This window comes from Ambystoma mexicanum, chromosome 4q (assembly GCF_040938575.1).
Source record: "Ambystoma mexicanum isolate Mex_15411 chromosome 4q, UKY_AmexF1_1, whole genome shotgun sequence".
NCBI classification, from domain to species: domain Eukaryota; kingdom Metazoa; phylum Chordata; class Amphibia; order Caudata; family Ambystomatidae; genus Ambystoma; species Ambystoma mexicanum.
This window is the reverse complement of record NC_090928.1, coordinates 679,968,837-679,991,112: the sequence shown is the minus strand read 5'-3', so window position 1 is coordinate 679,991,112 and position 22,276 is coordinate 679,968,837. Positions and strand designations below refer to the sequence as shown.

At 47.4% G+C, this 22,276-nt stretch overlaps 1 protein-coding gene across 2 annotated transcripts in view; it reads right to left on the bottom strand.

Moving 5' to 3' along the window:
- Window positions 1-233: 233 nt before the first annotated feature.
- The window catches only part of GZF1 (GDNF inducible zinc finger protein 1), a 186,050-nt gene continuing 164,007 nt past the window's right edge, over window positions 234-22,276 (bottom strand). For both annotated transcript variants that reach the window (XM_069608265.1, XM_069608264.1), the window contains exon 6: window positions 234-734. In XM_069608265.1, coding sequence (XP_069464366.1) covers window positions 378-734 — 357 coding nt within the window. In that variant the 3' untranslated portion in view covers window positions 234-377. The remainder of the gene's footprint in view (window positions 735-22,276) is intronic.

Sequence of the window (22,276 nt, the reverse complement as noted above, 5' to 3'; positions counted from 1 at the left end):
TCCTTAAGTTTGTTTTTTCGCAATGGATTGCATGCACAGTCCATCTGGCAAAACGCCCATTAGAGGTCTAAAGAATGAGGTACAGTAGGCCAGGTAGGAGCAGGACTAAAGAAGGGACAGGCTGATCAGTGAAGAACAGTTCATTCGGCCTTTGCGCTTCAGCCTCTATGTAAGGAGTGCTGATGCACTTGCTCTAGTAGCATCAGAGTGAAATGGACTTCCAGTACAGGAAAGAAGATGTATGAACACATTTATTTGAACTACAAGCCTCCACCAGTGTGTAGGCAATCAATTAACTTTTAAGTTACTGAAAATCTTTCAGAGGTAACACGTTCTTGCCTCATCCAAGGCTGGATGAACAAATTGCATGAAGAGAACTATTCCATGTTCACCACGGCTGGGGTTTGAGGCTGAATGGAATCTGTGCGAGTATGAAGCACTGCAAGTTCATTTAAGGTGGTGGCGATCAGTATTTCTTGATGAATCAATGCACTGTCTGATTTGTTATTGACGTCACTAGTGGAATTGTCTTCATTCATTTCAGTCTCTTCTGCAGGCACAGCAACCAAGTTTTGATAGTGACATTCTTTAGAAAGAGGAAGCATTTTTTCTGATGGTGTTGGTAATCCATCATAATCCTCTTCTAGATGCTCCATTTTATGCAGGACATCGCTCTTAGATGTGCAGTCCACAACTACAAGGAACGATTTCCACGGCGTCTTCTTGTCATGTATCTACAATAGAAAACATTTTCCTTTTTGATCACGCAACAATTGCAAATGTTCTCTGCAAGACAGAGAACTAGGCTTTAACTAGATAGCATGTCCATATCAAGCATGCAAAGATCCTTACTTACAACCTCCATTGGTTATTTGAGCAACAACTGTAAACTAGCATTCTAGATAAATACGACTCAACCGCAAGTCAGCAAAGGAAAACAGTGCATTAAACCATCAACAAGCGGCTACTCCACATACATTTGTGAAGGAAACATTTTTATAGGATACTGCTGTGGCAGCTCCTACCACAACCTAAAGAAATATCTTATAACTCTATAGAGGATCTGTGCCGTCGGACATTAAAACAATTTGGCAAGATGTAAATCCAGCAGAAAAAAGTGAGCCTCATATCGCCTATCTCAGCACTACAAAGAGGATTTTTCTGCCCGCTGGTGCGGTACAAACCCAACAGATGGAACAAAAGAGAGAACATCAAGTAGATATTCAGATTTCTTGGTCAAATATAGAGAGATGTGGAATTAGACATAGTGGAGTCGGAAATAATTGAATGAAGAGTCAAATGGAATGAACAGGAATAGAAGCGCGGTAACCTACTTATCGGCATGTGACAATGCAAGTCACCTATTGCAAAAAACTGTCCCTTTGGGAGTAGAAAAACATGTGAGCAACCCTGTAGCTCCCAATGCCTATGCATGCAGGTTTATGTGTGTAAATAAATACAAATATAAGCATCGTTTTTACACAGCCTCCAAGAAAGATACCACACAGGAATCCTTAGGGAGTAGAGCTGAATTCTGAAATCAAAGCTAGAGAGATGGAAGAATTCGCTGACAAAGAAAACAAACAAATAAGTGAATACAAATTAAACAAATTAAGTTGGGGGTGAACAATACCCAGGAACTGAATAAAGTTGGACACCCCTATTACATCACTGCCTAGTTCCCTTAAGGATCTTCTCTTGTAGCATACTGTTGACTTTGTCCCCACTTGTTCCCTTACCAATCTTATTGAGCATGCACTCTGATGAACTGGAAAGTGCTGTTCAGTGATAACCTGTGCCAAGGTCAATGTCGGTTGCACGATTGCCTGAACCAACTTAAACCGGGACAGACAATGGGGCAAGTAAGTTACCGGAAGTAGTCATGGTGGTGTAGGTCCAACGCAACTCCAGATGAGTAGACACACCAGAAGTAGTCATGACATCACATCCAGAAATTAACACTAAAGTATGACTATGTGGGATCAAAGATTTCATTGTTTTGGCAGGATGTGTGTGACGGAAGGTCTGGTGATCAGTTCTAAAACGTCCATAAATTTCGATTTGATCAGTAAGGGGTCATGTTAGTGTGGTCAGTTCCCATTCGGTGGAGGTTGCGTTTTCCCCTGGCTTGCAAGACAACAAATAAAGATGCCCCTTAATCAGGTGTCCCAGATGGCTTAAAGAACACACCAACTCTGAGACCGTTCAAGGGTTTTTATTTGGTTAAATGCAAGGGGGTTCTCTACGGGCCACCCCCCTGTATCCAATATAGAGATAGGCATTCTGTCCATAACCAAAGGGCCCTCAACCCCATGATGGTCACTGGAGATCAGTGAGCCCTACTATCTACAGCCTATCTGACAGTCAGGGAACAATCTGGTGAACCCTGCTCTACTGCTCCCTGCAAGGTCTTTGGATGCATCAGGGGTGCCCTCCAGACACACTGACCCCTATTGCTCTTTCCCATACATGCTTAAATACTCGTCTTCCTGGTACTCTCCCCTGCTCTTCCTGCACCCCCCCACACCTATCGTCTTCTCCCTCTCTACCACTTTCCTCTTCATTCCTCCTCATCTTAATTGGCTCTACCCTGTGATTTTATGGCCTACCTCTGCACGCCAATACCCCTGCCTCTTTCAACTACTACTCACTTCTCCCATGCCACTACCTCTCTCCATACCATTACTAACTCCCCTTCCACACCACTACTACTCTCCTTTTCCACCACACGAACACTCTCCATTACATCACACACCATCCACAGCTTTTCCCAGTCACTCTTTCAACCCTTCAGTCACCTTCCTTTCACTCCCTACTCTCCCACTACTAATACCACTCCCTCCCATCATGCACACAAACTCTAGTACCACTCTCTCCCACCAACCAATACCTCACCCAAAACGCTCCTTCAAGAATTCTTCTATGCTTCTCTGCTCAGTTTTTCCTCCAGCTGGCCTCCTCGTCCTCCTTTGACTTCCCCTATATGACCCACACCTTCATGTTTCCCGACCCAGCTTTTATCCTTTCAGGTCTCTCTCGATTGGCTCACTTTCCCACTTGGCTACCCTGGCCAACTGCTTGCTATTCTTCTGCCGAGGAAGTGTTACAGACAAGCAAGGATCCAAAAGGGGTTGTCCGCTTGGTGAGGGTGCCGCTTTGTGGGACCCATTTAGACAAGCTTTGTGTTCAAATTAGTCTTAGTCTCTACTGTTGTTCTGCGCCCAGGCTTGCGCTGGCATTCTGTCTGCACAGGTAAATTAATGGTGGATAGATAGTGGAAGAGCTTTTCAAATTTCCATGTTGTCTTTTCAGCAGCAGGTCACAGTGCTAGTTCTACTTTTCTGGTCGTCAATCTCAGTCTCTTCTGAGGTGTTCACCACCAGTGTCCTTGCTGATGATGGGGGTGACAAGTTCTGCAATAGAAAGAGAGACACTTGCCAGAATGGTGCTGTAGACAGTGGTACTTCTGTCATACATCCAGGCACAAGGGGAAGAGGCAGGAATTGGGGTACTCAACTCCCACGCTATGGGGAAGGGCTGGCTCCCACCCTAGCCTGAGATGGGTCCCTCAATTCCTCAATTACCTTACAGGTAAAGATCTCTGGTGCTGGGACTGGCATCTGCCGTGCAATGCTGCAGCACCCTTAAACTTGCAGGATTCCAAACTAAGAGGTAAGGAATTCTGTTTAAGTGGCAGTCATGAGAATCTTGACCCAAGTGGTGCATTTGCGTGGACTGCTAAAGGGAGCCAAAGGTTTTTCATGATGACTACACAAGACACAGATTTGTTTCAGGGTCATGGTTATATGGGATGGTTATTTAGTTTTGTTGTATATCATTGTATGCCTTCTGACTATTGCAGTAAGATATTAGGTGTGTCCAGATATGGACTTTGCAAATTACTAGCAGTTTTGAGATCTGGTCTGTTAACGGCCAAATGGTCTTCTGATAATCTGGTTTGAGGTTTAGGAATGGAAGCAATACAATCAAATAACTGGTTAATGTAATGGGAACAGGACAATGGGGGCAATCCATTTAAACAAGGTCAGATTGGGTGAGGTCAGGGTGAGCGCCCTGAAAACACTCCCAAGACCAGTCAGCAATGTCTCTGTAAAATCCCCTCCCACTTAGGACTGCATAGAAAGTGAAGTCACAATATATACAGTTGAGTGAGTGGCACTAAAATAAAGGACAAACATGGGCAAGGGCGAGTCGAGGCAGGTGCCAATATCACCCAATTGTACACTTTCTTTTTACAGATTTACCAATTAGAATAGTGCCAAGTGCAAGATTTTTTAAGTGTGGCACAATTTAATATGGAAGGATAAAAAAAATAACTCAGTTTCTGTTAGAAGACACTTGCTTTTGGAACGATAAGCGACTTTGAAGATCACCTTAGAAGTGGGAAAAGGGAAAGTAGATACAAGACAGTTGGGGAGCACATGCTATGTGGTTTGAAGAGGCTACAGATCGACAATGTTTCAAAGCTCATAGGGCTAAAGGATTTTAATTAATGATTAAAAGGGGACAAATTAAGTATTTGAGAGGTCAGGGAACGATAGAGCTTTGTGGATCCGTCCTCAGATCACAGACGACAAGATGGGGAGCCAGCAGAAGACTAAAGTGTGCACATCAGCTTCAGGAGCCCAAATGGTTGTTCACCGCTGGCAACTGTTCAGGTTCCACCTACCACAGCAGTGAGCACTCACAAGCCCTTTTCCCCTACAGCGCGAGGGGGTGCAGGTCATATGTTAGTTATAGATATCCATTTCACCTCTCCTCTTATACTCAGTCTGTGACAAGGGGTGGAACTAGATCTGGACAAGGTGGTTTGGTTTTTCAGACACCCTTAGGCAAGTTCCCGGGCCAGCCGGTGTTGAGAGGAATGTAATCAACTGATCACAGTCCATGTTCCTTGTACTCCTAGTGTAGAGGAGGTCCTAGACCCACACCCCCTCAAGCTGAATTCAGATAACATGTTAGGCTGACCAATGGTTCCAGTATTGCAAAAATCTGAATTATAGTGCTTTTTAGGACAAAAAAATGCATAATAGGGCGACATATTTCTTAGGGGCAGAATGACCCACGCAGTGGAGGGTATCTCAGGTATTACACATACATCACGAATATCGAAAATCTAGTCTGAAAACTGGATAGGTTATGCATAAAAGTAGAAATAATAGCTCATCATTTGTTAGCTACACAGAATAATCGGCCATGGCTCAGGTATTTTCTAACATGGATGGCGATGAAACAAGATGGTGGCAAAAAACCTTATTCATGCAGTACAATGAGTAATTCTTGGCAATAATTCAGTAGCAGTTCATTGTCAGGCCACTGCAGCTGGTGTGTATATTTAGAATTTCTTGGCAGGAAAGTAGTTAATGACTGACAGTAAATCAGTTAAGGAGCATGGGAAGACCAATTGGTTGGCAACAAATGAGATGAAATCATACGGTATAGCCTGCCAAAAAGACTCAGAGGATCTGATAAGGGCTGCTCCTTTCCAGACATCAAAGGATTTATAATGAGTTTTCGGTTGAGTCTCACGCAAGCTATCAGATTGAGGGTCAGTCAAACCATGCATGCCAAATTATGTCATGTGAGCTTGGTGAGTGCAGTTAAACCAACCAATCATAGGCAAGTGGGGGTTTGCTTGTAGGTGAAAGGACAAATCAATGTGTGTTGCGCAATTGTAAGAATTGTTACATCAGCCTTAAAAAAGTATAAAAAAGGAGCCAATTTTGGGAGCTCATTGCTGTTTCCTGTTGTCCTGTAATGCATTAAAGATGATTTTGAACACAGCCCGGGCACCTGTCTCCCTCCTTGGCTGGTCTCTAGTACCTCAGTCCACTGATGTCAAAGGTTATGGAGGATGCAGGGCCCTCCTATTCACTAGGGATTTAAGAAATGTAGCTTATGTTTCCCAACATACGGGAGGAGACCCAGCGATGTATCAAGGAGCTCTAAACCATTATCCAATGTTCTAGTACTGTCTGGGCTCATATGAACCAACTCATGAGAGTGGTTATCCCTAAAAGGTAAGGAAAAGGATTGAACAGCATGTAAAATGGCTGGCTGCTAATCCTGGCAAAGGAGATGGATTGGATAAAGCTTGAAATAAAAGCCACTATTCCAGAGGTGTGCCCCAGAAAGATTGATTTGCGCAAGATAGTTAATTGCAGGCAAAATAAGGGAGACTCCCCAGCAAACTGTTTGGATTGTTTAAAAATTGCTTTTACACAACATTCAGTCTTCACTAAACCGGATGAGATCACTCAAGAGGCAATTGCCGTTGCTTTAATTTCTTGTCTCGAGCCAAAAGTACACGCACAGCTAATGACTACTTGTATAGGATGACAGAACATACCATTGTCTGAACTAGTTGCAGTGGCAAACCATTGTGTCAGGATCAGACGTAAAACATTGAAAATAAGCTAATACAGAAACTGCAGGGACCCTGGCAGGGAGGGGTTCAGAGGAGTATTTGGTGGAAGGAGAAGGAGTGAGGAACGCCAAAAGGGAAGCCTGGTGAGTATGTAGACCGAATGGCATGCAACTACTGGAAGCAGGTGGGACACTGGAAGGGAGTCGTTTCTTACCTGTAACTACATTTCTCCAGCGTTGTCCTCTTTTTTCGCCATTTCTGGTTGGAAAGGTCCTTCTTGAGACTTACTCTGTGCGCCAAACCAGGTTTGGACCCTTTGTTAGTTTTGTCTTTGGCGGGTTTCACTGCTGAAGCCCACCTCCTGGCTCCAGCGTGTCTGGCAGGGCAGGAAGTGAGGGAGGTGCCCGAAACTCACTGTGCTTAATCCCCTTGTTACAGGAATGCACCCAAAGGTGATTGGCTGGCTGGCTGTCCTTGGAGGACATCCACCCTGCTGTGTGGGTGACAGCTAGGCTGTGAATTCATGGAAGAAACCTGCATGAAAGGCAAGGTCTTTTGCTTGGAAGACAGAGTCGACCACTGGATGAAGGAATACGAAGAAGAACTTGGAAGAGATGCCTGCTGCAACTCCTGGACCGTTGGTTTGCCCAGTGAAGCCCTGCTGCAGTGCCAAAGCTCACAATTCGCCTCGACTAGAGAAGCCCTGCAAAGGACTACTTCTCTCCTTGGGTTGGTGGGACCAATCGACCCCAAGACAAACTCATCTGGAAATCCTGTCGGAGCTAGCTGTACTACCATTGCTGTTGCAGGAACAGATTGCCAGGGAGAGGAACACCAGAAGTGAGGGTCTCGTCCGAGCTACAGGAAGATCCTCTGGACGCCCATGAAGCAGGGCTGACCAAGCCTGAGCCACCAGAACACTGAACCCCAGATGCAAGGAAAGCCCATAAGGTGTCCAAGAACTGCAGTGGTTCTATTCGCGAGAAGCTGAAACCGTGAAGTACAGCTGATCTGAAGTTTGCACATTACTGCCGCCGACCTTCAAACCGTAGTGCAGGAGTCCCCAGACGTCCTCCCTCTTGTCCCCATGACTGAGGCCCAGGAACAACAGGATCTGCCATACTAACTGGAACAGAAGCCAGCTGGAACCAATTTCTTCAGACCTAAGGTACTGTAAACTAAGGGGTACTTACCTCTTGTCGTGTAGCCTTGCTAGCTTTCAGTTGAGACTTGCCTCGGTTGCCTTTTGCAGAGTTGCTTGCAGCTTTGGCCCTCACAAGCCTTCCAGCGTGTGGCTCAACAGTGATGTCATTTTTTACAAAGACTTCTAAGACATTGTACAATACTTTTTACTTACCTTCAAGAAGTGTTTCAGCTCCCTTAGACATTGCTCAATTGACATTGTCTGTCCTGGCTCCCTGAAAGATTCTTCTCACGTCTGACTTTGTGCTTTAACTATCCCTCAACAAAAGTCACACAATCTATAACTTGTTTAGCTGGGCAAGGGTTCATTTACTTTGCATTGGGGGATTCAAAAGTACTTATTGGCTTAACCATTCTTTTATTACCAAACCTTTTCCTTTTGACACCAAACTCAGTATTGCTCTAAACATGCCAGTGATATATATAGGTCCACAGTGTCCTAGTTATTTAAGTCACCTCAGGGTGTAAGAAGTGTCTGTGTGCCATCCCAAATGGGTATCTACTGATTTATTGAAACGGAGAGTGGGCATTTTGAAGTATATTTAAGTGTTACATATTTTTGCTCCATTCTCGAGAAGGCTTATTCAACTGACTGTTAAATTAATACATCATTGTTTAATCAAGAAATCTTGAGACTAAGTGTTTATTTGAATACCTGTCACTGTGAATCTCTGTTATAACCCTACCGCTCACATTGACACCTTTTGAGATAAGCCTGGCTGCTCAGTCACTCTACCAACTTGTAGTATATGATTATACCAAAGGTTGGGTTAACTATTGCCAAGAGGACAAGAATGGTGAAGTCTCCAACAGGGTCCTGCATACAATCTTGCCCAACAGGTGTCCTTTGCAGGGTCCCTATAACTTGTGTTATCTTGCTAACCATTTTTACTTAAGTAACTAAAGGAGGCACTTTGACTTTCCAGCTGCTACGTAAGACTTTTGTTCCACTCCTACAATGACTTTTGGATATTTAAGGATTGGACTAACAAAGAGCTAGATAGCCTTGAAAAGTGTTATTTGCAAATGAATTATTGCAAAAGTGTGAATTAGGGGTGTCACAGTATTGGTTTTATGGTGGTATGATAACCTTCTTGCCAAATGACGGTATATCATGGTTAACGCGGTGTAGCAGGTGGAATTGACGAATCTTAAATATTTTCTTAAAGGTCATACATTGTCAGCATTTTGAAACTGGTCTCTGCACATTTTTAGCTGATCCTCCAGGAATCTAAGGCGGCTGAAGATTTGGTCTTTCATGGCGCTCACTCGTTGATCGCCTTGAATGACTAGTGGAAGTGTTAAAATGCACATTTTGAGCAATGAGCTTGCTGCTCAGTCACAGGTCATCGCTTTGAAAATAGTCCTCGACCTTCATTATTTTGGAACCACATGGCATGGGCATCATGACCCCTCGCTGCGATCAGTCAAAAGTTTGTTTTGATAACGCATTATCCCATTAAAGGGAGAGAAGTTACTCATGTGAGGTCTGAAAGCCCATGTCATTGTGTTTCTTTTGTCAAAATGTCATAGCCAACACACACTCACCGAAAGGTTGCATATTGATCAAATAACTATAGCTTGTTTACCATCTGCCTGGTCTATTATAGAGGTCTGATGTTGGAGTCACCACTGACCATGTAATCCTAACAGGACAGCGTTCAGTGGGCGCTGTTGATTTTTTTTTTGATTCTTGCAGTACATGTTCATTTACCTTCTTAAAGTGGCACAAAAACGTTTTGAAAATGACAAAGTTAAAATACATATCGGCACAAATATAGCCTAGACCACCACCTCACCACAGCCCCATCATTACCATTTTCCCCCGGTCTGAGCGCATTAGGACCCTTGTCATGTGAGTGGAGATGGAGGAATGCTTTCATGGGTGGTGTCACAAATCGAGAGTAGACCTGAGAAATATCTCAGCCCCATTGCTCTAGATACTTCAGATTGAATGTAGAATCTGTCCTGCCTGCTTGAGTCCATTGCAATATGCAGAAGGCAGGTGAAGGATCAAGCGAAGCAACATCTCTAGTGCCAATGGGCAAATCTACACGGCAGTGGGGGGGGGGGGGGGCAGTTTATATACTAGCACAAAACACTGATAGGCCCAGTGTTCATACAGTCTACAGAGCTAAGGTTTTTTGCGGACATGCATCAGAAGGGCATCCAGTTAATTCCCCCCTTTGAATTCTGGGATGTGTGGTTCCCCAGCTTTCAAATTGGTGGGAAAACTACAAATCAGCTGATCTTTAAAACCGACTCTACTGATCACAGAGAAAGAGCGGTCACAGCATTAAAGCTGTGTTTACTAATGTGGGCTCACTTTTCCTATGCTATTCTCTGCCAAACAAGGCCCCCTTGGCAGACGCCAGATCCTACAGTGCAAGATCCAGACTGCGCATCACTTGCTTACTGCAGCCTTTCCAAATCAGATTGAAAAGCTCACTTAATAGCTCCAGGCCCTAAAACGATATACCGGTATAAACAACGTAACGGTTATTATAGTTCAATTAAGTTGTTCACTGTATCTATTACGGTATACCGTTACACCCCTAGTGTGAATAAGGAACAAGTCACTTACCTGTAACTGTTGTTCTCCAGCATGGGTCTGGCATGGATTCACATGCTCATGAATATTTAGGAATCCTCGGTAAAGGAAAAAAAAATCAGTTTCAGTTTAGTTTCTGAACTGTCTTTCTCCTAATAACCAATCACTGGTCTCTGGGTCATAGTGCCCCCAGTCAATGACTGCCCTCTACCTAACGCCCTCCTCTGGCAGCCATCTTCAGATTTGGTAGCATGTAAAGTTGCAGTAGGACCAAGAGAACAGCTGCAGAGGGGAAGGCGGGAGGGCTCGCATGTGAAGCCATGCCAGACCCATGCTGGAGAACAACAGTTACAGGTAAGTAACTTGTTCCTTCTCCAGCATGGGGTCTGGCATGGATTCACATGCTCATGAATAAACAATACATAGCAGTACACACATGCACAACCACAGGAGGTGGCAAGGCTCAACATTAAGCATCTATTACCTTCTCAACAGGCTCACCTTCAAGCGAACAGGTTGCCCAGCACTGCTTGGCCGACTCTGGACCCCTCCCTAGAATCCCGGTTGACGCAGTAGAATTTCGTGAAGGTGTGCGTCAACCTCCACGTAGCAGCCCTGCAGATGTCCAGAGGGGCACACCAGACATTAACGCCGTAGTTGCAGCGATCGCTCTGGTCGAATGGGCACTCGGACGGCCAGGCAACGGTCTGTTTGCCAACCAGTGACAATGGGTGATGCAGCCGGAGAGGCATCTGGAAATGGAAGCCTTGGAGAGGGCCTGTCCTTGTTTCACAGGACCAAAGTTCACAAACAGCTGTGATGTCTTCGGAAAACTTTGTGCGGTCCACGTAGAACTTCAGCGCTCTAGCCACGTCCAGCGAGTGCAAAATCCTCTCAGCCGGGGACAAAGGCGACGGGAAGAAAACAGGTAACACCAAGGGCTTGTTGAGATGGAAGTCCGACGGCACCTTGGGCGTGAAGGAGGGGTGCGGCCTCAGCACGACCCTCGTTTCGTGGAATGTCAAGTACGGAGGCTTACAAGAGAGGGCCTGGATCTCTCCCACACGTCGTGCGGATGTGATGGCCACAAGAAACGCTGTCTTCTACGATAGGAATTTCAGAGGTGCCGAATGCAGAGGCTCGAACAGAGGACCCATGAGCCTAGTAAGCACCACTTTGAGCTCCCATGCCGGGGCCGGAGCCTTCACAGGCGGGAACGAGCGGAAAAGTCCTTTCATTAACTCCTTAACCAGGCGATGAGACCACAGCCCCAGAGTTCTGGAATAGCGGGAGATAGCCGGCAGATGCATTTTGATGGAGGCATGCCCCAGCCCCGCCTTGCCAAGCAACAGCAAGTACGGCAGCACTTGAGGGGCCGTAATCCGTAAAGAGTTTATCTTCTGTGCACGGCACCAGACTGTAAACCTATTCCATTTATGTCCATAGCACTTCAGAGTCGAAGAGGCCCTGGCCTTGGCAAGCACCTCCTTGCAATCCGCTGGGATCTTGTACCCTCTGAACTCTAGTGCTGCAGGAGCCATGCCTGCAGGTTCAGCGACTCTGGGTCATGGTGCAGGATTGCGCCACCTGCCCTGGCGAGAAGATCTGCGTCCGCCGGAAGCGTGACTGGAGGGGACGCTGACATGTCCAGAAGGTCCGGGTACCATATCTCCCTCGGCCACGCCGGTGCGACGAGGATCATCCTGCACCGGGACCGTCGGAGTTGACTGATGAGTCGCAGAATCAATGGCAACGGCGGGATCTCATAGAGGAACAGGCCGTCCCAGGGGGAAGGAGAATGCATCCCCCGTGCTGGCGAACCTCCGGCACTTGGTGTTCATCGCCGTCACAAACAGATCGATCTGGGGATTGCCCCATCGTCAGAACAGAAGATCCACTTGATCCTGCCAAAGCTCCCACTCATGGCAAGAGTGCAGCTCCCTGCTGAGTGAGTCGGTGACTGTGTTCTTCACTCCTGCTATATGAAAGGGTACCAGGAACATCCCTTGGGCGACGGCCCAGTGCCATAGATCCTGCGCTTCCTTGGAAAGAGCTGGGGATCTGGTGCCCCCCTGCTTCCAAATGTAGAACATCTTGGTGGTGTTGTCGGTGAAGACCTGCACCACCTTGCCCTTGAGGGATGGAAGGAAGGACCTGAGGGCCCAGAACACTGCCCGGAGCGCCAGGACGTTGATGTGCAACGACTTCTCCTCTGGGAGTCAAAGGCCTCTTGTGTGGAGATTTCCGGTGTGCGCGCCCCATCCCTCCAGGGAGGCGTCCGTTGTCACAGTCTCCTGATGCACTGGGGTCTGAAAGTCCATGTCCGCCGCGAGATGCTTGTGGGCGCCCCACCACCGGATCACTTGACGGAAGTCTCGTTGAGGGCGATCTTGTCCTTCGAAACTTCCCATCACTTGTATCCAACGGGCATCGAGGAACTCCTGCAGCGGCCGCATCCGCAACCTGCACAGCCGAACGAGGTAGATGCATGACGACATCATGCCGAGCAGGGACTTGATGGACCTCACCCAAGCAACTTCCATGGTCAACAGCTGTTGTACCTTGCCCAGGTTGCATTTTATCCTCTCGTCAGACGGTGAAGCGAGTCGCGCCACCGTATTGAGTCTGGCCCCCAGGAACCGAGCGTCCTGCGATGGCACCAAGCAGGACTTTGCATAGTTTATCGAGAACCCCGTTCCGTGAGCAGGCGGACGGTCCTTGCTGTGTGTTCGAAGGCGAGTTCCCTTGACTTCGCTCGGATGAGCCAATCGTCCAGATAGGGGTAGACGTGGATCCCCTGCAGGCGCAGTCACGCCGCCACCAGTGCCAGGCACTTGGTGAAAACCCTTGGCGCCGACTTCAAGCCGAAGGGAAGGGCCTTCAACTGATAGTGCTGTCCTTGGACCACAAAGCGCAGAAACTTTCAATTCCCCTTGTGTATGGAGATGTGGAAGTAAGCATCCTCCAAGTCCCAGCACGTGCTGGAGGGTGACCATCCAGAATTTCTGTGACTTGATTTATTTGTTGAGGCGGGGGGATCTAGAAAGGGTCGCCAACCGCCGGTCTTCTTTTGGACGAGGAAATACTGCGAGTATACTCGGAGCCCCAGAGCCTCTTCGGGACGAGCTCTATCGCGCCCTTTCTCAACATCCCTCGTACCTCTAGAAGTAGTTGTGGAACATGGTTTTCTTTCCTGGCCACAGGAGGAAAATGGGGACACTTCCCTTGGAACTCCAGGGTGCACCCAATGGTTGGTGGAGATGGACAGCCAAACGCCGATGAAGTGCGCCAGCCGGCCTCCCACCCGGGTGCGCGGGTGGGGGCCCGACGTCCTGGCCGGTTCAGTCCTGCTTCGCCCAGGCCGCCCCACCTTGGGCCCTTTGGCGACAACAAAAAGTACCTCTGGCCTTGCTGTGTCCTCTGTAGGCCTCCTGGGATGAAGAACTGGCCGCTTGATGGTATGAGGAGAAGCTGCTGCCGCATCCTTTGGAGGCACCTGACTTGCCTCCGGAAGCCCGAAAGGACGGCCGTCGTTGTTGTTGGAGCGTGCCAAAGGCACGTGCCATATCGGAGTCTGCCTTGATGGCCTGCAGCAACTCGTCCACCGCCTTGCCAAACAAGTTGTCCCTGTCGAAGGGCATGTCCAATACCTTTGTCTGGACGTCCTGACGGAAGTTGGTGGCCTTGAGCCAACCACGCCGGCGAAGGCACACGCTGTTGCCCATCTGGTGGAAACCGGTGTCGGCGATGTCTGTGGCCACTGTGATGGCATGGTCCAAAGCCATCTCGACTTCTTGAAGGATTTCAAGGGCCTCGGCCCTCTTGTCGTCTGGGAGGAAATCCAGGAGAGGAGCAATTTTAAACCACAGCTCCCTATTGTAGATTGCCACGATAGCGAGAGAGTTGGCTGCCTTAATGGTCGTCGCCACCAATGAGATGACCCGTTGTCCCATGGCGTCCAGCTTCTTCCCCTCGCCATCCGGTGGGGAAGTGGTGGTTGATGCCGCCAACCCAGCAGATTTCTTCCTGGCTGCCGCAGAGACCACTGAGTTCAGGGACGGCTGTGCTCGGAGGAACATCGGTGCAGAGTCTGGTACCAGGTATTTCTTCTTGTACCGGTCCCTCTTTGCCGGGGTCGAGGATGGGTTCTTCAGGAGGGACAGCCCTTTGTCCCAGATGTCATCCAACAGCGGGGCTGAGAGTACGGTCTTCCTCTTGGCCTCTCGTCGCTGATAAAGGAAACCCTCCTTCTTTTCCTCGGGTTTGAGCTGGAACAGCTCTGAAGCCCTGGAGATCATGGCGTGGAAGGATCCGATCTCATCGAGGGGAGAAACCCTGGGTACCGGCGACGGGAGATCCGTTCCATCGTCATCGTCGTTATGTTATGTTATTTTTCTTATACCGCGCCAAAGCCCGTAGGCATCCAGGCGCCGAGAGACAGAGGCGGCAGGCTACCAGTGAAAAAGGTCGTCCGTACCCGTCATCACCATATCCAGCTCCGTCTCGTCCCTCGGCGGAGGGGATCGAGGGGAGGGGTGGTACGGTGGAGGAGGATGGACCCGTCTCCTCTTAGTCGGTGGATCCTCCGACGGTCTAGGCGCCGGATCGCCCGTCGGCATGGGCAGCCATGTCCGTATCTCCGTGCACATGATGTGCAGAGCTTGTAGGATGTCCTCTCATTTGTCTGTCGGTGGTAGAGGCGGTTGCGACGGGAGTCTCGGGAGCAGCGTGGGGTCCGGTTCCTCCCCGCCCTGCCGTTCCTCGTCAGTTCCTTCGTCGCTCTCCCCATCCACCTCATCGGGGTCCTTCCCGTAGGACTTGGCCTCGGCAAACTTCTTGTCCAGCACCATCTTTAAGCCTGAAAGCTCCTCCTCAGAAGAGATCTCTGAGTCTAGCTGGACCACGGCGCCCCCCCTCTTCTTCTCGGCCAAGGGCGACAGTCTCCTGGAGATGAGCCGCATCTTCACAGGAGTCTTATCAATGGGCACAAATGAAGATTCCCTCCAGGTGGGCAGGGAAACTCTCGTTTTGGTGGATGCCTCCTGGGAACCCGCATCAGCGGCCTTCACCAGGGCTGCTCAATAGACTGTTTGGTCTGGTGAACGTGGGCCTTCACGACCTTAGGCATGTCCGAGGCCTTCACCGTGGAGTGAGGGTCAGCACCTCGCTCCCCCTTGGCTTTCTCCGTCGGAGACGATCGGGCCTTCTACCGAAGCTTACCCGGTTGCTCCGACTTCCTTTTTTTCGCTGACCCAAAGCGTTGGCTCGTGGTTGATGGCATCGGCAAAGCTGCGCCCAGCCTAGCTGCCGAGGAGCCCGTACCCATGGCACTCGCGGTGCCTGCAGACTTGCGGTGCTTTGCCTTCTGTTGGGCACCCGTTGCCGGACCGCCCTCAAAGGTCTTAGAAGACCAGTCAGATTTTCTCTTGGGAGAAGAACGTTGACGGGGCTCACCTGCCGCCGGGTTCTTTGTCTCCAGCCACTCAGCGAGCTGCTTTTGACGGTCCTTCATGGTTTGGGAGGACATGTCCTTGCAGAACGCACAGGCCTCCTCCACGTGCGATTTGTCAGAGTGTAGGTAGTAAAGGCACCGGGAGTGCCCAAGAAAATGTTCTGTAGTCCACGCTCTGGGCAGATCCTGAATAGAGGAGTCGAGTCTCCTTTGTCTTCAGCCATGTCCACGCGGGGTAGGCCTCAGTATCTTCTGGAATCCTCCAAGAAGTTAAGTTTGATGAAAATGTGCCCTTGAGGGGTGTAGATGCTTCTGAAAATGGGTCCCCGTTAATCGGATGATGACTCGGTGGAGCTTGAGGCTCAACTGACCGAAAAAAACGAGAAATTTCTCTGAAAAAACGCAATAGAGGCTCGAGAGCTGTAGCACGAGGTCTCCCAACACTTGAACGTGCGGTAAAAATCTGAATATGGCTGCCAGAGGAGGGGCTTAGGTAGAGGGCAGTTATTGGCTGGGGGCAGTATGACCCAGAGACCAGTGATTGGTTATTAGGAGAAAGACAGTTCAGAAATGAAACTGAAACAGATTTTTTCTTTACCGAGGATTCCCAGCCTGACAACGGGGAATATTCATGAGCATGTGAATCCATGCCAGACCCCATGCTGGAGAACCGCCCTGTCCTTTTACTTTCTAGAGACTTGTCTGATGTAACTATTGCCTGAATGCAATTACCGTTTCTCTAATCCATGCAAGTGCGCGGCACTACTAGTAATACAGTAGAATGGTCATTAGTGTCATTCTCTGTAACAATTGTAACAGAAAGCAACTACAATTGAAGCAGTCAGCTTTATTTTAATATAACGCTCAAGACTTTCTTTGGACTATTATATTGACTGGGTTCAGTGTATTTACCTACAGCTCACATCCTCCTCCTAAGATAAGCCTTGCTGCTCTGCCATTCTACCAGATCATTTGGGTAGTACAGACTTATTGAGTTGGGGACATGTATACCAAGGGATATTATAGAGTCTTACTGCAAGTGAACATTTAAGAAAACTCACATACCACCCCAGAGATGGGCACTGCAAGTATTTCGTGAGCCCAATCACCCACAGCCTTCCCAAAGCAAATAGAAAAGGGATCAAGTCTTTGTATACTTCAGAAGCCCAGTATTTCCAGAAAACCTTTTAGAAGAGTTACGTAAATTAGCAACAGGAATCCAAATTGCGCCAACAAAAAAATAAATAGGCATGCCAGATCATAGTTGTATTTTACTTGATGAATTTATTATGCTGTGATTCAATGAAAACTAAACTTAGTTTTCATAAAGTCCTCGACACGTGTATCCCCACTTATCACATAGTGGTTCGTCAGGAGGATTAATCATCAGTAATCATAGATTAGTGTCTAAAAGAGAAAACATGAAAAATAACAAATTCCAGGTTGTATACACTGAAATAGAGTTAAGTCGTCACATTTAAAAGTCATGTACAAAAATTGAAACGTTACATAATTTCAAATGGAGATTGCTCAGATTCTTATTCTTTGCACACATTTGTCCTGTATGTTTAAAGGACACCTGTATCTTAGTGCTTCAAAGGGATCCTATAACTTCAGTGTAGTTACATGAAGTTGAAGTAAAGATAAAAAAGTGTAAAAAGATTTAAGAGTGCATAGGTGCAGAGGTACAGAGTGCTGCAGAGCTTAGTATTATTTAGCAAAAGTGGATACGATTGTCCTGGTCTTGCTTGCTCAGTGTTTTTGCTGTGGCAAACAAAATGGCCGCCTATTTGGCGTGGAGGCGTGATGATGTCACTGCGTGTGCGTGCCCGATTGCATCATCACACCGTCAGGGGTGCAGGGGGTTTCGCCATCTTGCTTTGGGCATGGCAGCTAACGTTATTTGGTACGTTTTTACACTGTAATGGAAAGAAAAGTGTCTAGGGTAATCAAAATTAATGCTTGGGATTTGGGTTAACCCGGTGGTGAAATAGTTCAGTACCTTACGTTTATAAGGAGTTATGAATTATATTCGACAAGTTTATATAAATGGTTGTTTGAATGTACCAACTATTTTGTACACTTTAGTTGGTGGATACCCTTTAAAATAAACGGGTTTGCACAAATGAAACTTGTAAAACATTGAAACAAAAATTAAACTAAGGACAAGTCCAATATTGGTCACAGGTAATGGCTCATTTCTGAATCGCAATTAAGGTCTGAATTGCATTTATCCAGAAAGCCTCTCTGCTTCTAAGGAGCAATTCCTTGTTGCCTCCTCTGAAGGCATAAATATTTTGTTTATTACAAAAAATGTGATACATTCAACATTTTCCTGGTTGTATTTTGTCAGGAAAGGATAAGCCAAGGGGTATTTCAAGTCAGTGTTCTTGATAGCTCTCAAATGTTCCAATATTCTGTTCTTGAGGGGGCGGATCACGCTCCCTATGTATGTTTGCTCACATAAACATTTGATACCGTAAATTCCAAACTTAGTGTAGCAGTTGATGAAATGCGTGCTCTTGCGGCTGGTCCCATTGGGGAGTGATATTCATTTCTTGCCATTTTCTGATTGTGCACATATGCTGCATTTTACACATTTAAAATTAGCTTGAAATCTTTTACTTCCATATTTCGTGTAAGCTAGTTGGAGGTTTCTTTGGATTAAAATGCGAAGGACATAGGGGGCCTCATTATGACACTGGCGGCAGCCGTGCCGGTAAACCCGGCACGGCTGCCGCCAGTATCATTTGGTGCCGGCATCCGCAAATGGGCAATTACTGGGTCATTATGGCCTTGCCGAACCCATTAATTGCCCATTTGCGGGCGCCAGAAAATATTCTTCCCCATTCCCATTTGAGCCCCATTAGGGTCAATGGGAATGGGGATGCCGGATGCACCGGCACCATTCATGAATGGTGCCGGTGCATCCGACATGCTCTGCTTGCTGGTGCCTGTACGCCCTCCAGGTCAGGCCTGGCGGGCAAAAAGGCATCCGCGAGCAGAACTTTGCCGGTCCGGTAGTAATGGCGCCGTTACTACCGGACCAGCAAACTTGTAATGAGGCCCATGATGTTCTTAATATTTTCCGCTCTATGAAAGGTGATAGATGGTTGTGCATCAATGTGTGGATTTAGATCGGAGTCTAGTTTCAAAATGGACCAATATTTAGTTTTTTCACTCGGTGAACATTCGAGCTGTAAGTTGTGGTAAATCTCAACCCGCGAGTTGTTGCTTTTGAAGATATTGCCCCTATCCAACACCCACAGACCACACGCACATGCCCCCTCCTGCTGATCAATGCTTGCTCAGCAGTTGCTCACGCCGTAGAGATCACCGCCCTCATTTTGTACCTCTTTGTTGCCCTCTTGTTACCGCAGGATTTGGATGGTCTCCTAGCCGCAGGCGACAGCAGCCAACATGCCAACCGTCCAGGAGGTGAATTAGGAGCGAGTGGCCATGCACCATCAGAATCACTCACCTGCCAGTTCACTTTATTTCACAAGGAATCCATCAGCTCCCACCTCATCTACAGGAGTGAGACTCTTTCAGTGCCGACACCTCCAACTTAATCTCCTCTGCCAAATTAGCAAACACAAATAATAACATGTACAAGTCTTACGCCAACAACCACACTCGAAGAACACTTTTCACATTGACCGGATTCATGGACTTTAAGCAAATTGTACTCTCCAACATGCACAACAAAGGAAAAACACTAGACCCAACTTATACATCAACCCTCCACTGCCAACATCCTGCTCAGACCCTATCCCACTTGTCGGACCACAACGGCATCACACTGTCGATCACCCACGGACCACGAAGTTCTGGCTAAGTGCCCCCTCACTCAGCACAGCTCATTCAAAACTTTCCCAGTCAATGAGCAAGAAGCTAATTTAGCAGACTCCCTCCAACTCCCCCACCACAGGGAATGCCATGGTTTTCTTAGAATTATTCAGCAACTCAGCTTTGAAACTGGCAGACACTCCTGCCCTCCTAAAAACAAAAACATTATGGCCAAACCATCTGCCTCCTAGAACACCCCCAAGCACGCCTCCAACAAATGCTCAGAGAGAACAACTGTGGTGCGAAAGCTGCAACTCTGGAGATCTCCCCAACCTCAAATCTCTCCATGCCAACCATAGGATTGACACTACAGAGGCCAAAGCTATTTACTACTCCACCACCAATGCAGCAACCTATTACAGGAGCAAAGCCCTCTTCGAGGTAGCAAAGCATTTCACTAAACCATCACCTGAACCAGCAGTGCTAGCAACTCAGGAAAAATGAGACGGAACAGACAAAGTTTTTATTGAAAAAATTCAGCAGACCATCAAATAAATCTTCCACAGAATAAGCCCCCACTGCACCTCTCTATCGAATTCTCTCCCTTATCTCCCTCTAACATGATGATGATATCATCATCCCGGCCTCCATTATTGGCAGCAAAAAGGAAAGGACCAGAAAACAACCCTTCTATGCCCATGCCCCAAGATTATGGAAGCCGCTGCCCATTAACATCAAACGTGCCCCCACAATTCAGAAAAGAACTTGAGACCCACCACTGCAAGGAGCCTCTCCTCCTCAACACCTAGGCCATCACGTCGCCCCCCGCGCCACCCGACTAGCTCGACGTGATCCACCCCTCTCCCTCCCTACCGAGCGCAGCTGTATCCATCTTGTGTCCCTCTGTATGCTACCCCTGCTGTATATCTGCTCCGTTACCTCTGAAAAGCGCTCTGTTATGCATCTGTACTGTTGTATACCTCTGTAAAACACTTTGTTGCTTCTCAAAGCTAGGTCCACGCTCAATAAATACCACAACAATATTAATAATAATAATCATCATCATCAAACAACTGGTTGTCCCGGCACTCAAAGTACTTCTCAGCATCATTAATACCTCCCTCGCCAAAGGGTCTTTCCCAGACACCCTCAAGACTGGTCCCATACAGCTTCTTTTGAAGAAAAGAAAGAAAAAAAAAAACATACCCTAGGCTCACATTACCTGACCAACTACCGCCCGATTACAAACTTCACCATTTATCGGCAAAATCTTGTAAAAAGTAGTTGCTAGACAAATACTGGCTAGAATTGAACAACTACACCTCCTAAATGACTATCAATCGGGGTTCCGCCCCAAGTGTAGCAACGAGAATGCCACCATCCAGGTGGTGGATGATCCCCTTCAAATCATGCATAAAGGTGACTGATGCCTCCTCGTCCTACTTGACCTCTTGACTGAATTCAAGACCATTGACTACTGCATCCTCCTCGCCGACAAGATGGGATTTTCTGGCACTGTCCTGAATTGGTTTACTGCCTACCACTCGGGCAGACACCAGGCCGTCCTGATTAACATGTTGCATTCTAACTGACTCCCAGTCCCCTGCTGAGTCTGCCATGGCTCCATCCGCTCACTGATCCTTTTTAACCTTTACATAGAGCGTGATCCCAATATAGACAGCCACCAAAATGCAGACGATACACAGTTGTACACAAGATTATAAAGACTACAGGACATCAATCATCTACGGGATTACCTAGCCATCATTGAGCGCTGAATGCTGACTCTCTATCTCGAACTTAACCCCTCCAAGACCATTCAGCCTCATTGGTCCTGCCGCTAAACAATTACTTATCCAACAATGCTTCAATGATATTCGCCTAGAAGGATTTCATTCACAACTCTCAATCCTTAGGCTTCACCATTGACAGCAACCAGTCCTCCGAGAAACACATCGCCAAGAAGGCCCAAACGGCCTTGCTCCAAACCACAACCCTCTCAAAAATTAAAACCCTTTATCCCGCTGCAGGACTTCCTGACTGTAGTGCATGCCCTTGTAGTCTCACACATTTATTGGTGAAATGCCCTCCTGATAGGGCTCACATTCGCTGACTTGTTTCCCTAATGGCAGCCCACCACGCCTTATTACATGTGCATTGAAATTTGACAGAATCACCCCTGTACTAGGCAAACTCCATTGGCTTTCTTTCCCGGTCAAGATACTGGTAAAGACTACATGCATCATCTACTAAGCAGTCGATTTAGTTTGAATCAAAACTTGTCTGCAATGAGGACCCGCAAACCCCCCTTCTTTTATCACGCACTCACCCTCTGAAACTTGATCCCACTATCGGCTTGACATGCCCCCTCTATTCTCCAATTTCTCAAGTCTCTCAAAACATGTTTTTTTCAACAACACCCAACAAAGAACTTATCCCAATTTATCCCCATGGAGGTATAGACCGCAACTCACAGTAATGCGCTACAGTTAAAAGATGCCAGCGCTAAACAATGGCTACCCATACCCTGTACAGTGCTCCGCTGATCTCGAGCTAGGTCTGCACTTGACACAATAAAATAAAATACAAATAAATGCCAATCTCTTCCCATTAAAGGAATGGTGCGGTCAGAAATATTATTGTCCCTATGGTTCGGCCATGTGTTTTTAACCATACGTTGATCGCTCGTACAAACATTTCCTATGCACCTTACCGGAGTCTTTTGAACACAAGCGAAATCAGGCATCAGGGCACGGCCATCTTGTGATAATGTTATCAGTTGATGCATCGCCCTGGGTGAACAGCCTTTGCGGCACTAAATCATATCCCCCGCCCCTGAGCCACACATCACTAGATGCGTACCACCCATTTCACAATGCCAAAGCACGTCTCG